The sequence below is a fragment of the Hemiscyllium ocellatum genome, chromosome X, assembly GCF_020745735.1.
Source record: "Hemiscyllium ocellatum isolate sHemOce1 chromosome X, sHemOce1.pat.X.cur, whole genome shotgun sequence".
Lineage (NCBI taxonomy): Eukaryota > Metazoa > Chordata > Chondrichthyes > Orectolobiformes > Hemiscylliidae > Hemiscyllium > Hemiscyllium ocellatum.
The window spans coordinates 14,312,368-14,329,833 of record NC_083453.1 but is presented as its reverse complement, the minus strand read 5'-3'; the positions used below and the strand labels follow the sequence as shown (position 1 = coordinate 14,329,833).

General features: G+C 42.9%; 1 protein-coding gene across 4 annotated transcripts in view; it reads right to left on the bottom strand.

Moving 5' to 3' along the window:
• LOC132805851 (spermatogenesis-associated serine-rich protein 2-like) overlaps nt 1–17,466 on the bottom strand; it is a 142,371-nt gene that overhangs the window by 6,386 nt on the left and 118,519 nt on the right. For all 4 annotated transcript variants that reach the window (XM_060821162.1, XM_060821161.1, XM_060821160.1 and 1 more), the window contains exons 9-11: nt 15,784–15,842; nt 7,554–7,663; nt 743–845 (exon numbers count right to left, since the gene is read on the bottom strand). In XM_060821162.1, the coding sequence (XP_060677145.1) occupies nt 743–845; nt 7,554–7,663; nt 15,784–15,842 (272 nt within the window). The remainder of the gene's footprint in view (nt 1–742; nt 846–7,553; nt 7,664–15,783; nt 15,843–17,466) is intronic.

The following is a 17,466-nucleotide window of genomic DNA, read 5'->3' as shown; positions in this document are numbered from 1 at the left end:
TTGGTATTAGCATCGAAGCTGCTGAATTGCTCCAGGAAATAATCATATCTTCAGTCCTCATGTTCTCCTTCAGAAACAAACATTCAAATCTTCCATTTCAATCAATGCACTTCTGTATCCCTCAGATTTTCCTTGCAATATCCATAACAATTGCTGGTTATGACAAACTCATATCCTGCTGCATTCCCTGTGTGATGACTTACCAGATTTTGTATCACAGACATAATTAAATTGCTACCTTGGAAATATACTGCAGCATTACCAATTAAGACTGAACTTGACAGGTGGCAATCTATGCAGATAGTTAATCGGCAACAGGCCACAAGCAAGTTGAAGCTGAAGAATGAAGGCTGACAGTTGCCAAAAGAATCTGGCTACAAAATTATCTTCAGCACATACAAGTTTAGCTGAAACATTAGGTTACTGTATGCTGACTTGTCACAAAATTCAACAACAGGCACTTCACACCGACTAAATGCAGTCTCCTTTAGATTTAAGGATTACAAATAACTTAACATTTTATACTGAAAACATGAGCTTAACGACACATTCATTGCCCCTTAATCAAAACAGCTGGCCTACACTCTCATTCTGAAGCCACATAAATCAATGCATACGATTCAAGTAACAGAGTCCAGTTTGTGCTGCAGTCTCTATTTTAGAAATGCTCAGTGCCCCACCTCCAAGGATGACTTACAGATCACTTTTCTATTAAATGTTAGATGACCAAGCCTCAGCTTACCTTGTCCAAAGGCTTGGATACTCGCTTTAAGTTCTTCCACATCACAGGTGAACTGTGCACATCGCCCCAGGTCTTCATCATATTTTCGTTCACTAACAAAGTGCTAAAATACATTTAAAAAAATAACTAGCAGATGAAGTCCAGGTATGGTAGTTTAGCTTTTTAAATTATACAATAATCATGATTCCTAGTTACGCAACTGGCAGTTGGGATTCAGACTGCTGTACGATTTGTGACAATTATTAAAATAGAGTCACTATTGTACATTGTGTATCTATCAATCAAATATAATTGGGACTGCTCTGATTAACTCTGATTTACAACAGAACATGTAAATGTAAAAAACAATTATTATCCAACATTAGTTCTCAGTGACTGTCTAAATCAAGTGAACTCAAGTTTATATTGTGTACATGACAGTCACTTTCTGTATGACATACCTGAAATATTACCATAGGATAAACAGTTCTCAAATTCTGATCACATTCACCCAGAATTCCACTTTTTGCCATTTTAGTGGCACAGATTTGTTCTCAAACAGGTTAATGTTGGGCATCCCAAAGCAGAACTTCAAGGCTAAAAGATTATTACAGATTGTTCTGCTATAACACATGTTTCGTCAGCACAAATTGACTATAACACTATTGATGAATTGTGGACATTGTTTGAATAACGCAAATTTCTGCTGAATGGGTATAGCAATCTTCTACAGCGTGATTTTCTATAGCGCAAGGTCACAGAGGACCATAACTGTTGCGTTATAACAGAACAACCTGTATTATGGTATTAAAATGAAATTCAACAAATTTTAAATTGCATCCTTGAACTCCTCTAATCAAATGGTTCAGTGTTTAAGTGAAGATACCATCCATAGTCTTGAACCTTACTCCCTGAAATATACAATACTCTCTTCCAAGCATGAAAACAAACAACACTACAATGTTATGTAGCAGAAAATATCCTGGCTAATGAGCCCAAAATAGAAGCTCAATCTTTCGTAATCAGATGATAGGAAGTATAAGGAATTAAAGAAAAGAACACATCGCTTCAGGAGCTGTTTTTCTCCTGCAAGGATTCTATGTGGAATTAATTTGGGTTGTCTTGGCTCTGTTCCTAGGTGGGAAACAGCTCACAGTAGAAATAGTCACCTATCATTGGGATGGAGGGAAAATCATTGAAATAGAGAGAAAGGTTTTTCAGACAAGATCATACTTGAATTGCACTTTAAATGGAGTTCCTGATTCAGAAAAAAAGTGGAAAGATATTCAGTTCCACAACACTAATTGTGCACCACATTACTGGTCTAGCAATCCAAAGGCAGTGTTTAATGATCCGGAGATAACAACAAAGTGCAGGAAACACGGAGACCGAGCACCATTTGTGGACAGAAAAAGAGTCAACTTTTCATGTCAATGGCCTTTAATCAGAAGTGATGATTGAAGGGTTAAGGTTAGGGTTAGTTGAACCTGAAATACTGACTCTATTTCACTCCACAGATGCTGCTTTTCTTTTAAAAAAATTTCACATTTGAAGTACCTGCAATATTTTGCTTTTATTATATCCCACCATTGCAAACAGGAAATTTAAACTCACTGAGTCAAATAAATCTAGAAGAAAACTTCTCAGTAAATGGTAATCACAAAACTATCATATTGTCATGAAAAAAATTAATCATGAATGTCCTTTAGGGAAGGAAATCTGCCTTCCTTGTCTGGCCTCACAGGATGTTTAAAATGTTTGCGAACTAGTTTAAAATTAATATACATTATATAAACAAACTAAACAACATGAAAGCATAAATCAAAGTTCTTTTTAATAATTTTTCTAAAATGTTTCATCTTCAATGCTGAAACTGTTCATTTTTAATGCTATCACTATTTTCAGTGTGGTAAGACTAGCAGAACTGAAGTTTATAATATGGTAATGGGAGCCACCTCATATGCAGGAGCCCACATCCTGTGCACAAGATGAAGCTGAAACAGTTGGGGCCATCTTCAACCAGAAGTGCTGAGTACACGATCCATCTTGGTCCCACCTGAAGACCCCAGCACCACAGATGCCACTTTTCTGTCATTCGATTCACTCCATGTGATACCAAGAAACAGATTAAAAGCGCTATATAAAGCAAAGGCCATGGGTCCCAGCAACATACCAGCGGTAGAACTGAAGACCTGTGCTCTTGAACTAGCTCTGCCTCTGTAAGGTCCCATCCGAACTGTTCCAGTGCAGCTACAACACTGGCATCTACCTGACAATGTGGAAAATTGGCCATGAAGTATAAAGAATCTAATCCAGACAATTGACACCACATCAGATTAATTTTAGTCATCAACAAAGTTATGGACAATGCTGTGAAGTGACACACATGCTCAGGGTTTTTGTGGTGCAGTGGTAGTGTCCCCATGTCTGGACCAGATTGGCTAGATTCAAGTCCAACCTGCTCCAGAGGGGTGTAATAATATCTCTGAACAGGGTGATTAGAAAATATCAACAAATGCTTAGTTTGAATTCCAATAGGACTACTAAGTACCAGACAAAATAGTTAAGTGCCAGACATCAGGTGAAAGTGATTGCATTTGACTGATAGTGGTGTCAAGGAGCCCGAACAAAACTAAATCAATGGGAGCCAAGGAGAAAACTTGCCGATGATTGAAACCATACAAAGAACGATCATAGAATAGTTACAACATAGAAGAAAGCCATTCAGCCCATTGAATCTGTGCTGCCCTTTGTGGGAACAACTCAGCTTCAACATTCTTCCATTTCTCTACAATCAGAGATCATAGCACAAAAAAAAGGCCCTTGAGCCCATTGCAACCAGATGGGTCAAAATCAACCTAACTATTCAAATCCCATTTTCCCAGCACTTGGCCTATAGCTTTATCTGCTTTGGTATCACAAGTGCACATCTAAACATTTCTCACATATTGAGGGCTTCTGCCACAACCACCCTTATGGGCAGTGAGTTCCAGATTCCCACTAGCTTCTGGGTGAAAAAGAAATCCTCACATCCCTTCAACTTCTTGCCTTCATAAATTTTATCCATCTCAACCAAGCCCCCACTCAGTCTCCTCTGCTCTAAGGAAAACAAACCCAGTCTGACCAATCTCTTTTCATAATTGAAACTCTCCAGCCCATGCAACATCCTGGGAAATCTACCCTGCCCCTCTCCAGTACTATTACATCCCTCCTATCGTTGGGTTCCAGAACTGCACATACTCTAGCTGTGGCTGAAACAACATGTGTATATAGTTCTAGCATAACCTCCCTCTGCTTAAACTCTATGCCTTGACTGATAAAAGCAAGTCTATCATTTGCCTTCTTCATCACTTATCTACCTGTTCCACTACTTCAAGGGACTGGTGGACACAAGTACCACGATCCCTCTGATCTTTGGTACTTCCCAGGGTCCAAATGTTCATTGTGTACTCCCTTGCTTTGTTAGTTCTGCCCAGGTGCATCACCTCACACTTATCTGGATTGAATTCCATTTGCCACTGATCAGTCCATCTGACCAGTCATTCTATATCCTCCTGTAATCTAAGGCTATCCTCCTCAATTATTACCACTCCATCAATATTTGTATCATTTGCAAACTCACTGATCAAACCCCCTGCACTCAAGTCCTAATTGTTTACGCTTACCACAAACAGCAAAAGTCGCAGCACTGACACCTGTTATACGCATCTAAACACAGGCTTCCAGTCACAAAACCATTCCTCAACCATTGCCCTCTGCTTCCTGCTGCTCAGCCAATCATGGATCCAATTTGCCAAATCTCTCTAGAACTCACTGGCTCTTACTTTTGCTTTCAGTCTTCAATGTGGAACATTTCCAAAAATCTCGCTGAAGCCCTGCAAATCTTCTCTCTTCAGGTAACAATCCAATTCTCATTCAAAAGCAATAAATGAATCGGTCTCCACCACGCCTTCAGGCAGATCCTGTTATAAGGAAGATTTTCAAGTTATTGTTGGTTTTGTCCACCACCTTAAATTGTGTCCTCTGGTTCAGACCGCTGCGCAGACCGCTCACGAGTTTAAACACCTTGATCAAATTTCTTCAATCTTCTCAGCTTCAGCTTCTCCAATCTATTCATGTAACTGAAGTCTATCATCCCTAGAACCATTCTGGTTGTAGTTATAGAGTCAGAGTCTTGGAGGCCAATCATTTTAGCTCTAGACCATTGTGACAGGAGGTCCTCAGAGGAATGTCTTAGACCAGTGACAATTTGACCTCTCTTCCATTTGAAGTTTGGAAGCGGGGTAAGTTTATTGATGACTGCAGTGTTCTATTCAATGCACAATTCTTTGGAGAATGAGGTAATTGATGTCGGTATGCAGCAAGTCCTGGATGATATCTAGACTTGGGTAACAAGCATCGAATGACGTTTGCAGTACACAGATAACAGGCTACAATAACCTCTAATGAGCATGTCTAACCATCTCTCTTTGACATTACTCACATCAAATCCCCACCAAAATCAGGGGGCTCAGTTGGCCATAAACTTAACTGGATCAGCTACATAAGTTCTATGGTTACAAGAGCAAGTCTGAAACTAAGAATTCCGCAGTGAACAACTCATCTCCTGACACCCTAAAAACTGCCTTCCATCTTCAAGGTACAAATGAAGATTGTTAATGAATGTTCTCCACTGGCGTATATGAATAAATCTCCAACAAAGCAGTTTACCTGATTAGCATCACTTTAAAACATTCATTCCCTTTCCACTGGTGCATCATGTTTGCAATATGTATCATAGGCAAGATACAGTGCAGCAACTGGCTAGCCTCCTTTGACAGCATTTTTCAAACCTGCAACCTCTACCACCTAGAAAGAGGAACAAGGTCAGCAGGCAAATGGGAAGACCACCACTCGCACGTCACACATCTGACTTGGAAATGTATTGCTATTTCTCTATCTGCATTAGTACACAACTCTAGAACTCTCCATCAGCACTGAGAGCACCTCCAATGCAGACTACAGCAGCTTAACAGGGCTGCTCATCATCATCTTTTCATGGATAATAAGGGATGGGCAGTAAACACTGGCCATGCCTACAATGCCCAAGCCCCACAAATGAATAATCACAATTCAGTGTCAAACATTATAGTTTAAGCAATTCAGTTGTGTATTGATATAAAATTCATTTAAAGAACTTGCATTTATACAGAGCCTGACCAGATCTTTTAGACACTTTGCAGATAAATTATTTTGAAGAAGTCATTGTTGATTTGTAAACAAATGCAGCAGCCAGTTTGCGCACAGCATAGTCCTGCAAATAGCAATGTAAAAGAGCGCAGTTAAACTGTTCTTGATGGTCCTGGTTGTTGACAAAGCATTTGATATTCTTCAAAAAGGGTCACAGGATCTCTTATCATTCACATGAATGCACAGATGAAATTGCATGCTCTCTAAAACCCTACTGCACGAATATGGATATGTAGTTGTCCCCATGTGACCGAAGAGATCTCATTATCCAGAAAGTACCACAGAGCTTGAACCAAAAATAAAGCAATCAAACCAACATCAAGTCATCACGTGTAGCTCATCTACATTTTGAATCAAGCTTCAACTGCAGAATGCTGAGAGGCCTTGAGAGTGGACATGGAGATGTTTTCACTGGGAGAATAAACTAGGACCCAAGGGAACAACCTCAGGGTGAAGGGACAACCCTTTAGGTGAGATGAGGAGAAAATTCTTCAGCCAGAGGGTGATGAATCTGTGGAACTTCATTACCACAGAAGGCTGTGGATGTCAAGTTATTGTATTCATTCAGAGATACATAGGTTCTTGATTAGTAAGGGGATCAAAGATTATGGGGAGAGGGCAGGAGAATGGCACTGAAAAACAGATCAGCCACGATTGAGTGGTAAGGCAGACATGATGGGCCAAAAGACCTAATTCTGCTCCTATATCTTCTGGTCTAATTTTCTAGTTCATTAAAAACAAGCCACTATCAACTGATTGATACAATATTAAATAAAGATGGTTTAAGAAAAATATGAAGTAATAAGACTGGGATTTATATTTGCAATTCCTCATGTGGGGAACTATTTACCAGAAAGGTGTTAAGTTTTTAGTTTCAGAGAACAGTTGTCTCAGGAACTCATGTTTTCCATTGGCTGACATAAACTAAACAATATTTCACAATGCCTGTTCAACTAAAGAACGCTGCATGAGGATCCAACACTGGCAAGGAAAAACGTAGGAAGATCACAAGGATGGAATGAAAATACAGGAAATGATTAACAATACAAAACCAAAAGTGCAAGCTCATTTGTCTATTAAGATGGAACTGGGTGAGATTACCTTTTATTTATACGGATTAGAGATGAATGAGACAGCAAAATTAAAGTGACCTCTGTCTCCTAATCAAAGCCAACAAGTTGTATTTTAGTTGTGAGGGAAGTTGTTCAGAAAGGAAATTGCACAAATAGCACTGTATTGTTAGTTTTGTTTAGTTCAAATATTCAACATTCTTCAGCAGACTGCTATAGAATAAAAAGAAGCATTGAAGATGGTGTACAGCAAGTTACTGATATTAGTGGAGCTTAAACCGAAGTAAAACACAGTTTTCCTTGTTTTAAACAGAAATTGTGTCACTGATGGAGTTCGTGTTGAAAAGGTAACAAATTAAGGCAATCCCTCTGTTGTCTCTAGAACAGGTCAACTTTTAGGATTTCAAACCAGGCTGGTGATTTATTAAAGGATACATTTAAAGGGCTAAATATGATCCAAGGCAAAGAATAAACAAACTGTGCTTTAAAAAGTGCTTCAGGTTTTCACAATGTTTCAACAGCAACAAACTTACCTTAATATCAGCTCTGAGCTCCATGAGCTGCTCCTCAGACATGCGGACTGCATTGTCCGTCATTTTTTTTAATGCTTCAGCTCTCTTCTGACGACTATCCAAGATATCCACTGAAAAGTGTAAGCAATAGAATATCGTTCAGTACAGTCTTACAATCATGTCAACCTAAACCTACCCACAATGCAGTTTAAATTAGAATTCCAAATTGCCCTACTTGTTCACTCATATTAAATAAAACATTAATTTGAAGAGTTCACAAGTCAATTTTTAAATAAGTGAGCCCTTTGAGGAGAAGTTTAATAAGCTGGTGAAGGTTGTATATCAATTCCAAAAACTCACGGTCAATCTGTTCAATATGCACTCAACTGAACGGCTCATGTGCATCAGTTAAAATGAGGCTTTAGAACAATAGCACCCACTGGAGACATATCCCCGAGGTGGTGGTTCAACTGGTTATTCACCAACTGTCCTCTTAGCCAGAGGAAAGGCAAAGATAATTTCATGTTCAAATCAATAAGACACAGATCACATTATATTCCATTATGCACAAATAAAGCAAGAACCAGCTGTTCTGACAGGCATGGTATGGTTGCAGTAGACTGAAAAGGTTGTTGAAGGGAAAAATGTATTTATGAATTAGTAAGCTTGAAGGTGGAAGCCTTTGGTGGGAGTGAGATTCATAATAACTCCTCCAACTGAAACAAATAATTGTACTTCAGTTGAAAAGTTTCTTTTCCTTTAACACAAATTCTACAGCTAGCATTTCATCTAACAGAAATGTTCATAAAAACAAAATAAATTCATTTCCAGGTGAAGCCAAAGTGTTGGTTTGTTACTTTAGATGAAAACCATTAATAGCAATCCTTTTTCTTGTAACTTTTTGGTGATTGAAAATAAATTGTTCAAAACATGCAATTGTTGAGAATGCTATAGAAACAAAACGTCACAATTCCTTAAGCTCATGGTAACAGCAACATCAACTGTAGTACTAATAATGAGCACCATATACACCTTTACAATTATTCTTTTTTTTAAAAATTGCACAATTTATGATCTTAAAATCCAGAACTGACTGAAGGCAGATGCTCGATGGTAAAGGGACAGCTGGAAAATAGGAAGCCTTCAAAAATGAGATAACGAGAGTCCAAAGATAGTATATTCTTGTTAGGATGAAAGGAAAGGCTGGTAGGTGTAGGGAATGCTGGATGACTAGAGAAATTGAGGTTTTGGTTAAGAAAAAGAAAGAAGCATATGTCAGGTAGGGACAGCAAAGATCGAGTGAATCCCTAGAAGAGTATAAAGGCAGTAAACGGAAGAGGAAAGTCAGGAGGGCAAAAAAGGGACATGAGATAACTTTGGCAAATAGAATTAAGGAGAATCCAAAGGAATTTTGCAAATACATTGAGGATAAAGGGTAACTAGGGAGAGAATAGGGCCCCTCAAAGATCAGCAAGATGACCTTTGTGTGGAGCCACAGGAGATGGGAGAGATACTAAACGAGTATTTTGCATTAGTGTTTACTGTAGAGAAGCACATGGAAGATATAGAATGTAGGGAAATAGATGGTGACATCTTGAAAAATGTCCAAATTATACAGGAGGAAGTGCTGAATATCTTGAAATGCGTAAAGGTGGATAAATCCCCAGGACCTGATGTACCCTACAACTCTGTGGGAAGCTAGGGAAGTGATTGCTGGGCCCATTGCGGAGATATCTGTATCATCAATATTCACAGGTGAGGTGCCAGAAGACTACAGGTTGGCAAACGTGGTACCACTATTTAAGGAAGGTGGTAAGGACAAGCCAAGGAACTATAGACTAGTGAACCTGATATTAATGGTGGACAAGTCGTTGGAGGGAATCCTGTGGGACAGGATTTACACATATTTGGAAAGGCAAAGATTGATTAGGGATAGTCAACATGGCTTTGTGCGTGGGAAATCATGTCTCACAAACTTGATTGAGTTTTTTGAAGAAGTAACAAAGAGGACTGATGAGGGCAGAGCGGTAGATGTGATCTATATGGACTTCAGTAAGGCGCTCGACAAGGTTCCCCATGGGAGACTGATTAGCAAGGTTAGATCTCATGGAATACAGGGAGAACTAGCCATTTGGATACAGAACTGGCTCAAAGGTAGAACAGATAGGGTGGTGGTGGCGGAGGGTTGTTTTTCAGACTGGAGGCCTGTGACCAGTGGAGTGCCACAAGGATCGGTCCTAGGTACACAACTTTCCATCATTTATATAAATGATTTGGATGTGAACATAGGGGCTATATTCAGTGAGTTTGCAGATGACATCAAAATTGGAGGTGTAGGGGACAGTGAAGAATGTTACCTCAGATTACAATGGGACCTTGATGAGATGGGCCAACGGTCTGAGAAGTGGCAGATCGAATTTAATTTAGATAAATGTGAGGTGCTGCATTTTGAGAAAGCAAATCTTAGCAGAACAAAGAGATGGCAGACCAATTAACCATGTATGTTCTATCATCACAAAGGGGGACACAAGTAACATCCCCAAAATGTTGCGGAATATTTGGTCCATTGAGAACAAAACTGAAGGAAATGAGTAGTTGTGGAGAAATGGTGTTGGGGAAATTGACGGGATTAAAAGTTCACAAATCCTCAACACCTGGTAATCCAAATCCCAGACTATGGCCTGAGATAAGTCATGCAATTGTCAAATTTCGGGCTGATCTTAGCAGGACTTCGACACTTAATGGTAAGGTCCTGGGGAGTGTGTTGCTGAACAAAGAGACCTTGGATTGCAGGTTCATAGCTCCTTGAAAGTGGAGTCGCAGGTAGATAGAATAGTGAATGCGGCGTTTGGTATGCTTTCCTTTACTGGTCAGAGTATTGAGTATAGGTGTTGGGAAGTCATGTTGCAGCTGTACAGGATGTTGGTTTGGCCACTTTTGGAATATTGCGTGCAATTCAGGTCTCCTTCCTATCAGAAGTATGTTGTGAAACTTGCAAGGGTTCAGAAAAGATTTACAAGGATGTTGCCAGTGTTGGAGGATTTGAGCTATAGGGAGAAGTTGAATAGGCTGGGGCTGTTTTCTCTGGTGCGTTTGAGGCTGAGGGGTGACTTTATAGACATTTATAAAATCATGATGGGCATGGATGAGATAAATAGACAAAGTCTTTTCCCTGGGGTGGGGGAGTCCAGAACTAGAGGTATAGGTTTAGGGTGAGAGGGGAAGGTGATGAGCTGCCAGAGGAAGGGATGAAGTCTGGTACAATTGCAACATTTAAAAGGCATCTGGATGGATACATGAATAGGAAGGGTTTAGAGAGATATGGGCCAACTGCTGGCAAATGGGACTAAATTAGATTGGGATATCTGGTCGGCATGGATGAGTTGGACCGAAGGGTCTGTTTCCTCATCTGAATCCATCATACTGCTATGGCCTTCTCCCTTAAATGCTCAAATAGTGCAGGTGCATTTCGGGGTAAAGTATTTGCTTCAACCATTCCGTGGTAACAAGTTCCATGTTCTCAGCACTTTTTGGGTGGAGAAGTTTCGTCTGAATTCCTGTTGGATTTCTTGGGGACTATCTTATATTGATGGCCTTGAGTTACGGTCTTCCCCACAGAGTAAATATCCTCTCTGTATCCACTCTGTCAAAACCTTTCACAAATTTTAAAACTTCCATAAATTCACCCTATAGCTTTCTCCTCTCCTCCCTGCCACCTCCAACCATTAATAAAGAGATCCAGCCTATTAATCCTTTGTCAGTATCTCATTAAACTTCAAGACAGCAAGCATGCATTTAGCTTTGAAGGTCTAAATTGATGAGGATCTACAACCAATTGAAAACAAAGTTCAGTTATTAAAAATAGGCAAGTCTATAAATACTGGAATAAGCAATTATACTTAGATCCAGGCATAATGAGAGATCAAAAGTGGAAATGGGGCTGTTTTTAGCACACTTCAGCATGCAACATCCAGACTCATCCAGCATTTTCCTTTCAGAAACCAGTTCAGATCCACTTGAAAATGTCCACATTTTATTTAGGAGTCTCAGAGGAACAACAGTAAATTGTTTAGTTTCTTGACTGTTCTGTCAGTCAATAAAATAGTGACTGATTGTGGTCTAATGCCATAAACATACCTTTGCTCTAAATCCCTTAAAAACTCTGATTAACAGAAATCTATCACACTCAGATTTAAATCCAGCATCAATCATTATTTGTAGAAGAGTTCCAAACTTCTACCATTTTCTGTGTGTGGAACTGTTTACTAATTTCACTCCTGAAACGTGTGGCTCTAATATTTAGAGTACATTCCATACTAAGGCTTTCCAATTAGCAGAAATAGTTTCTATTTACTCTCTGTTCCCCTTAATGCCTTGAAAACTTTAATCCAATCACTTCTTAACCTTCAAAATTTCGACGAATAACACCCTGGTTTGTGTAGTTTTTGCTTGCAATCTGATAAATCTCGTGTAGTTCCTGGAAGGTCAATATATGCTTCTAAGGTAAGGTATCTATAACTACTCAGTACACGAATGTGCAGTCTAATGAGGGCTTTGTACAGCTGAGGCATGATTTGTAATTCATTATATTCTAGTCAGCTAGATGCAGAGGTAGTGAGGACTGTTGATGCTGGAGACCAGAGTTGAAAAATGTGGTGCTGGAAAAACACAGCAGGCCAGGCAGTATCCGAGGAGCAGGAGAATCGACATTTCGGGCATAAGCCCTTCTTCAGGAATGAGGCTGGTGTGCCAAGCAGGCTGAGATAAAAGGAAGGGGGGAGGAAATTTGGGGAGGGGTGCTGGGAATACGATAGGTGGAAGGAGGTGAGGAAGAGGCCGGGAAGATGATTGCAGGTCAAGAGGGCGGTGCTGAATCCGGGGGTTGGGTCTGAGATTTGGCGGGGGGGGGGGGAACAGGTAATGAGGAAGCTGGAAAAATCTACATTCATCCAGTGTGGTTGGAGGTTCCTAGGCAGAAGATGAGGGGCTCTTCCTCCAGGCGTCGTGTGGTCAGAGTCTGGCGATGGAGGCAGCCAAGGACCTGCATGTCCTTGGCGGAGTGGGAGGGGGAGTTAAAGTGTTCAGCCACGGGGTGGTTGGGTTGGTTGGTACGGGTGTCCCAGACATGTTCCCCGAAACGTTCTGCAAGCAGGCGGCCTGTCTCCCCAATATAGAGGAGACCACATCAGGTGCAACGGATACAGTAAATGATGTATGTGGAGGTGCAGGTGAATTTGCGACGGATATGGAAGTATCCATTGGGGCCTTGGAGGGAGGTGAGGTGTGGGCGCAGGTTTTGCACTTCCTGCGGTTGCAGGGGAACGTGTTGGGAGTGGAGGTAGGGTTGATGGGTGGTGTGGACCTGACGAGGAGTCACGGAGGGAGTGGTCTCTCCGGAACGCTGATAGGGGTGGGGAGGGAAATATATGCCTGGTGGTGGGGTCTGTTGGGAGGTGGCAGAAATGATGGAGGATGATACGATGTATCCGGAGGTTGGTGGGGTGGAAGATGAGGACCAGTGGGGTTCTGTCCTGGTGGCGACTGGAGGGGCGGGATTCAAGGGCGGAAGTGCGGGAAGTGGAGGAGATGTTGTGGAGAGCATCGTCGACCACGTCGGAGGGGAAATTGCGGTCTGAAGAAGGAGGCCATCTGGGCTGTACGGTATTGGAATTGGTCCTCCTGGGAGCAGATGCGGCGGAGGTGAAGGAATTGGGAATATGGGATGGTGTTTTTACAGCGGGCAGGGTGGGAGGAGGTGTAGTCTAGGTAGCTGTGGGAGTCAGTCGGTTTGTAGTAAATGTCTGTGTTGAGTCGGTCGCCCGAGATAGAAAAGGAGAGGTCTAGGAAGGGGAGGGAGGAGTCTGAGACGGTCCAGGTGAATTTGAGGTCGGGGTGGAAGGTGTTAGTAAAGTGGATGAACTGTTCAACCTCCTTGTGGGAGCACGAGGTAGCGCCAATACAATCATCGATGTAGCGGAGGAAAAGGTGGGGGGTGGTGCCAGTGTAGCTGCGGAAGATGGACTGTTCCACATATCCAATGAAGAGGCAGGCATAGCTGGGGCTCATGCGGGTGCCAATGGCTACTCCTTTGGTTTGGAGGAAGTGGGAGGACTGGAAGGAGAAGTTCCTAAGAGTGAGGACCAGTTCAGTCAGTCGGAGGAGGGTGTCAGTGGAAGGGTACTGGTTGGGTCGGCGGGAGAGGAAGTAGTGGAGGGTTGGAGGCCTTCGTGATGGGGGATGGAAGTGTATAGGGACTGGATGTCCATCGTGAAGATAAGGCGTTGGGGGCCGGGGAAGCGAAAATCATGGAGGAGGTGGAGAGCATAGGTGGTGTCCCGAATGTAGGTGGGGAGTTCTTGGACTAAGGGGGACAGGACCGTGTCCTGCAGAGATGAGTTCAGTGGGGCAGGAGCAGGCTGAGACAATGGGTCAGCCGGGGCAGTCGGGTTTGTGGATTTTGGGCAGGAGGTAGAAACGGGCGGTGCAGGGTTGTGGGACTATGAGGTTGGAGGCGGTGGATGGGAGATCACCTGAGGTGATGAGGTTACGGATGGTCTGGGAGATGATGGTTTGGTGGTGGGAAGTGGGGTCATGGTTAAGGGGGCAGTAGGAGGAGGTGTCCGCGTGTTGGTGCCTAGCTTCAGCGGTGTAAAGATCGGTGCGCCAAACTACCGCCTCCCTGGTGAGATTGGGGTTGGAGCGGAGGGCTGCATGTTGTGAGGATGAGAGGTTGGAGTGGGTGAGAGGGGTGGACAGGTTGAGATGGTCAATGTCGCGGCGGCAGTTGTATATGAAGAGATTGAGGGCGGGTAAGAGGTGGCCAGGTGGCTAGGGTGTGTTGGAGGCGGGAGAAGGGGTCGTCAGAGGGTGGGCAAGAGTCCTGGTTGAAGAAGTAGGCGTGAAGGCAAAGGAAGAAGTGCTTGATGTATCGCCACGTGTCGAACTCATTGATCCGGAAGCGTATGGGGATGAAAGTGAGGCCTCTGTTGAGGACTGATCATTCATCCTCCGAGAAGGAGAGGTCTGGAGGGATAGTGAAAATATGGCAGGGCTGGGAGCTAGGACGTGGTGTGGGGCTGAAGCTGGGAGTGGGGGCGGAGTTAGTTGTGGGGGCAGAGATTGACGTGGGAGTGGCGTAGCGTGCGGTGTGGTCCTTGAGCAGGTGAGTGACATCATTGGGGGCGGAAGTGGCTGCGGCGGCGGCAGCTCCGGGGGCCGAAGTGGCGCGCCGGGCAGAAATGGCGCTGGTCCCGGTAGCCGTGGATCCTGGGGCGGCCGCGTATCTGTTGGCGATGGTCTTCCTGGCGATCGTGGAGGCAGGTGTCTGGGCGGCGATCGCGGAGGCTGCATGGTTGGTGGTGGCTTTTGTCCGTGTGGCGGTGGGGGCGGAGGTGACGTCATCGTGCGCCGCGGCGGTGGTGACCCAATGGTGCCCAAGCGGTTCCAGAGGTTGCGAGAAGGTTCAGGAACGGTCGAGGAATCCGGAGTGTGAGGGTGAGTATATAAAAGTTTTTTGTACTGACTTTCTTTGATGTTCGATATGGCTAGGAAAAAGCGTTTGTTAAGTGTATGAATTCTTCTGAGGATGAAGAACAGCAAAGGTCCTTTGCAGGTCTGTGAGAGTGTATTCCTGAGCTGGGGCAGGGCTGACTGCAGGGAGTGTAGGTAGCAGCGCATGGCTGTGAGAGTGGAGTGGAGGATCCGGAGGGAGGTCTGTTGTTGGAGGCTTCAGATTTGTTGCAGGTAATGGTCGGGTCCAAATTGTGTTAGTCTGAATGTAGTCCAGAGTCCATGCGGGCTCAGTGGATGCAGAGGTAGGTAATCTAATAGTCTTTCTGATTATCTTTGGGTCCTGTCCTTGATATAATGATAAGCCTTTCTGAAACCTTAAAGTATGACCGTGACTGTTTCTAGTTTATCATCATTTATATAGTACCCTGATTTTGGACCCTTTTGGGGGACCTTTAATTTGCCTACCTTGAAACTAATTTTTCATAGTTCTTCCCATTCACTTAATCTGTCGATATCTTTTTGTAACTTTACAATTCCATCTACGCTGCTTGCAATATTGTCTCAGCAGTACATCAGCAGCAAATTTAGTGAAGCAGATTTCTATCCCATCATTTGTCACCACATTAAAGGCCTTCAAGTTTAACAGACCAGAAGCATAACTGATTGTTCCATAATCTATCACAACAATAATTTCTAGAACAAGATTTTATTACTAATTGTAAAATAATTGAACACTTACATGCTGCTGCTTTGACTTTATCCATTTCTCCCAACAGTGCCACTTCTCTGTCCATAAAACTGCAATGAAAACGAGAGAGGTTTATTTGTGGATTTTCACTCTAATAAGAGGGGTGCCCTACTAGGATGTAATGCTGAAACATAACGGATTTAAATCAGTTTCTAAAAATTAGGAAAGGGCTGAGATCAGATTTTTAAAGTATAACTTTTTAGGAATGCTATAGGATTTGTGATACCAATCAAGTTATTAAATACCTTTTTTCTTTTGCTGCAAGTAACTCAATATTACATTTTTCATCATGTTTAAAGCAGTTGCGCAGATAATTAGTTATGAAAATGTCGCTTATTAAAAGAAGTTCTAACCTTGTTGTCTGAAGGAAAACTGAATTTTCATCCATGTAGCTTTTGACATCGAAATTAATGATTTTCGACAGGCAAAGTCTTAAATGATGACATGCGATACTAGATGTATAATATAGATAATTTGGATTTTGGTCAATTTTGTGAAGGTGCTTCTTTTTTAAAAAAAGGTCAGAAAGTCATTTGGAACAGTGACCCACATACATGATTTCCAAAAGGCATGCAACTTCAGTCAAGTACCTGGCAAGACATCCATGGTATCAATAGATGGAATAATTTAAACTTGAGTTTACAATTTAGAATTGAAAATGTGTTGCTGGAAAAGCGCAGATCAGGCAGCATCGAAGGAGCAGGAGAATCGACGTTTCAGGCATGAGCCATTCTTCAGGAATGAGGAAAGTCTGTCTAGCAGGCTAAGATAAAAGGTAGGGAGGAGGGACTTGGGGGAAGGGCATTGGAAATGCGATAGGTGGAAGGAGGTCAAGGTGAGGGTGATAGACTGGAGAGGGGTGGAGAGGTCAGAAAGAAGATTGCAGGTTAGGAAGGTGGTGCTGAGTTCGAGGGATTTGACTGAGACAAGGTGGAGGGAGGGCAAATGAGGAAACTAGAGAAATCTGAGTTAATCTCTTGTGGTTGGAGGATTCCTAGGCGGAAGATGAGGCGCTCTTCCTCCAGCCGTCGTATTGCTATGGTCTGGCGATGGAGGAGTCCAAGGACCTGCATGTCCTTGGTGGAGTGGGAGGGGGAGTTGAAGTGTTGAGCCACGGGGTGGTTGGGTTGGTTGGTCCGGGTGTCCCAGAGGTGTTCTCTGAAACGTTCCGCAAGTAAGCGGCCGGAGTTTCCTCATTTCCCCTCCCCCCCACCTTCTCTCAGTCAAATCCCTCGAACTCAGCACTGCCTTCCTAACCTGCAATCTTCTTCCTGACCTCTCCGCCCCCACTCCGGCCTATCAGCCTCACCTTGACCTCCTCTCACCTATCTCATTTCCAACACCCCTCCCCCAAGTCCCTCCTCCCCACCTTTTATCTTAGCCTGCTGGACACACTTTCCTCATTCCTGAAGAAGGGCTCATGCCCAAAATGTCGATTCTCCTGCTCCTTGGATGCTGCCTGATCTGCTGCGCTTTTCCAGCAGCACATTTTCAGCTCTGATCTCCAGCATCTGCAGTCCTCACTTTCTCCTTTACAATTTAGAATTAGACCATCAGATTTGCGAAAGATTCGTTCCAGCAAACTTGGAAGGGAATCGTAAAATTGTCTCAACAGTCCAATGAAAAGAAACTGAGGACGATTAGTTAAGTAAAACTTTAACGAGTTAGGATAGG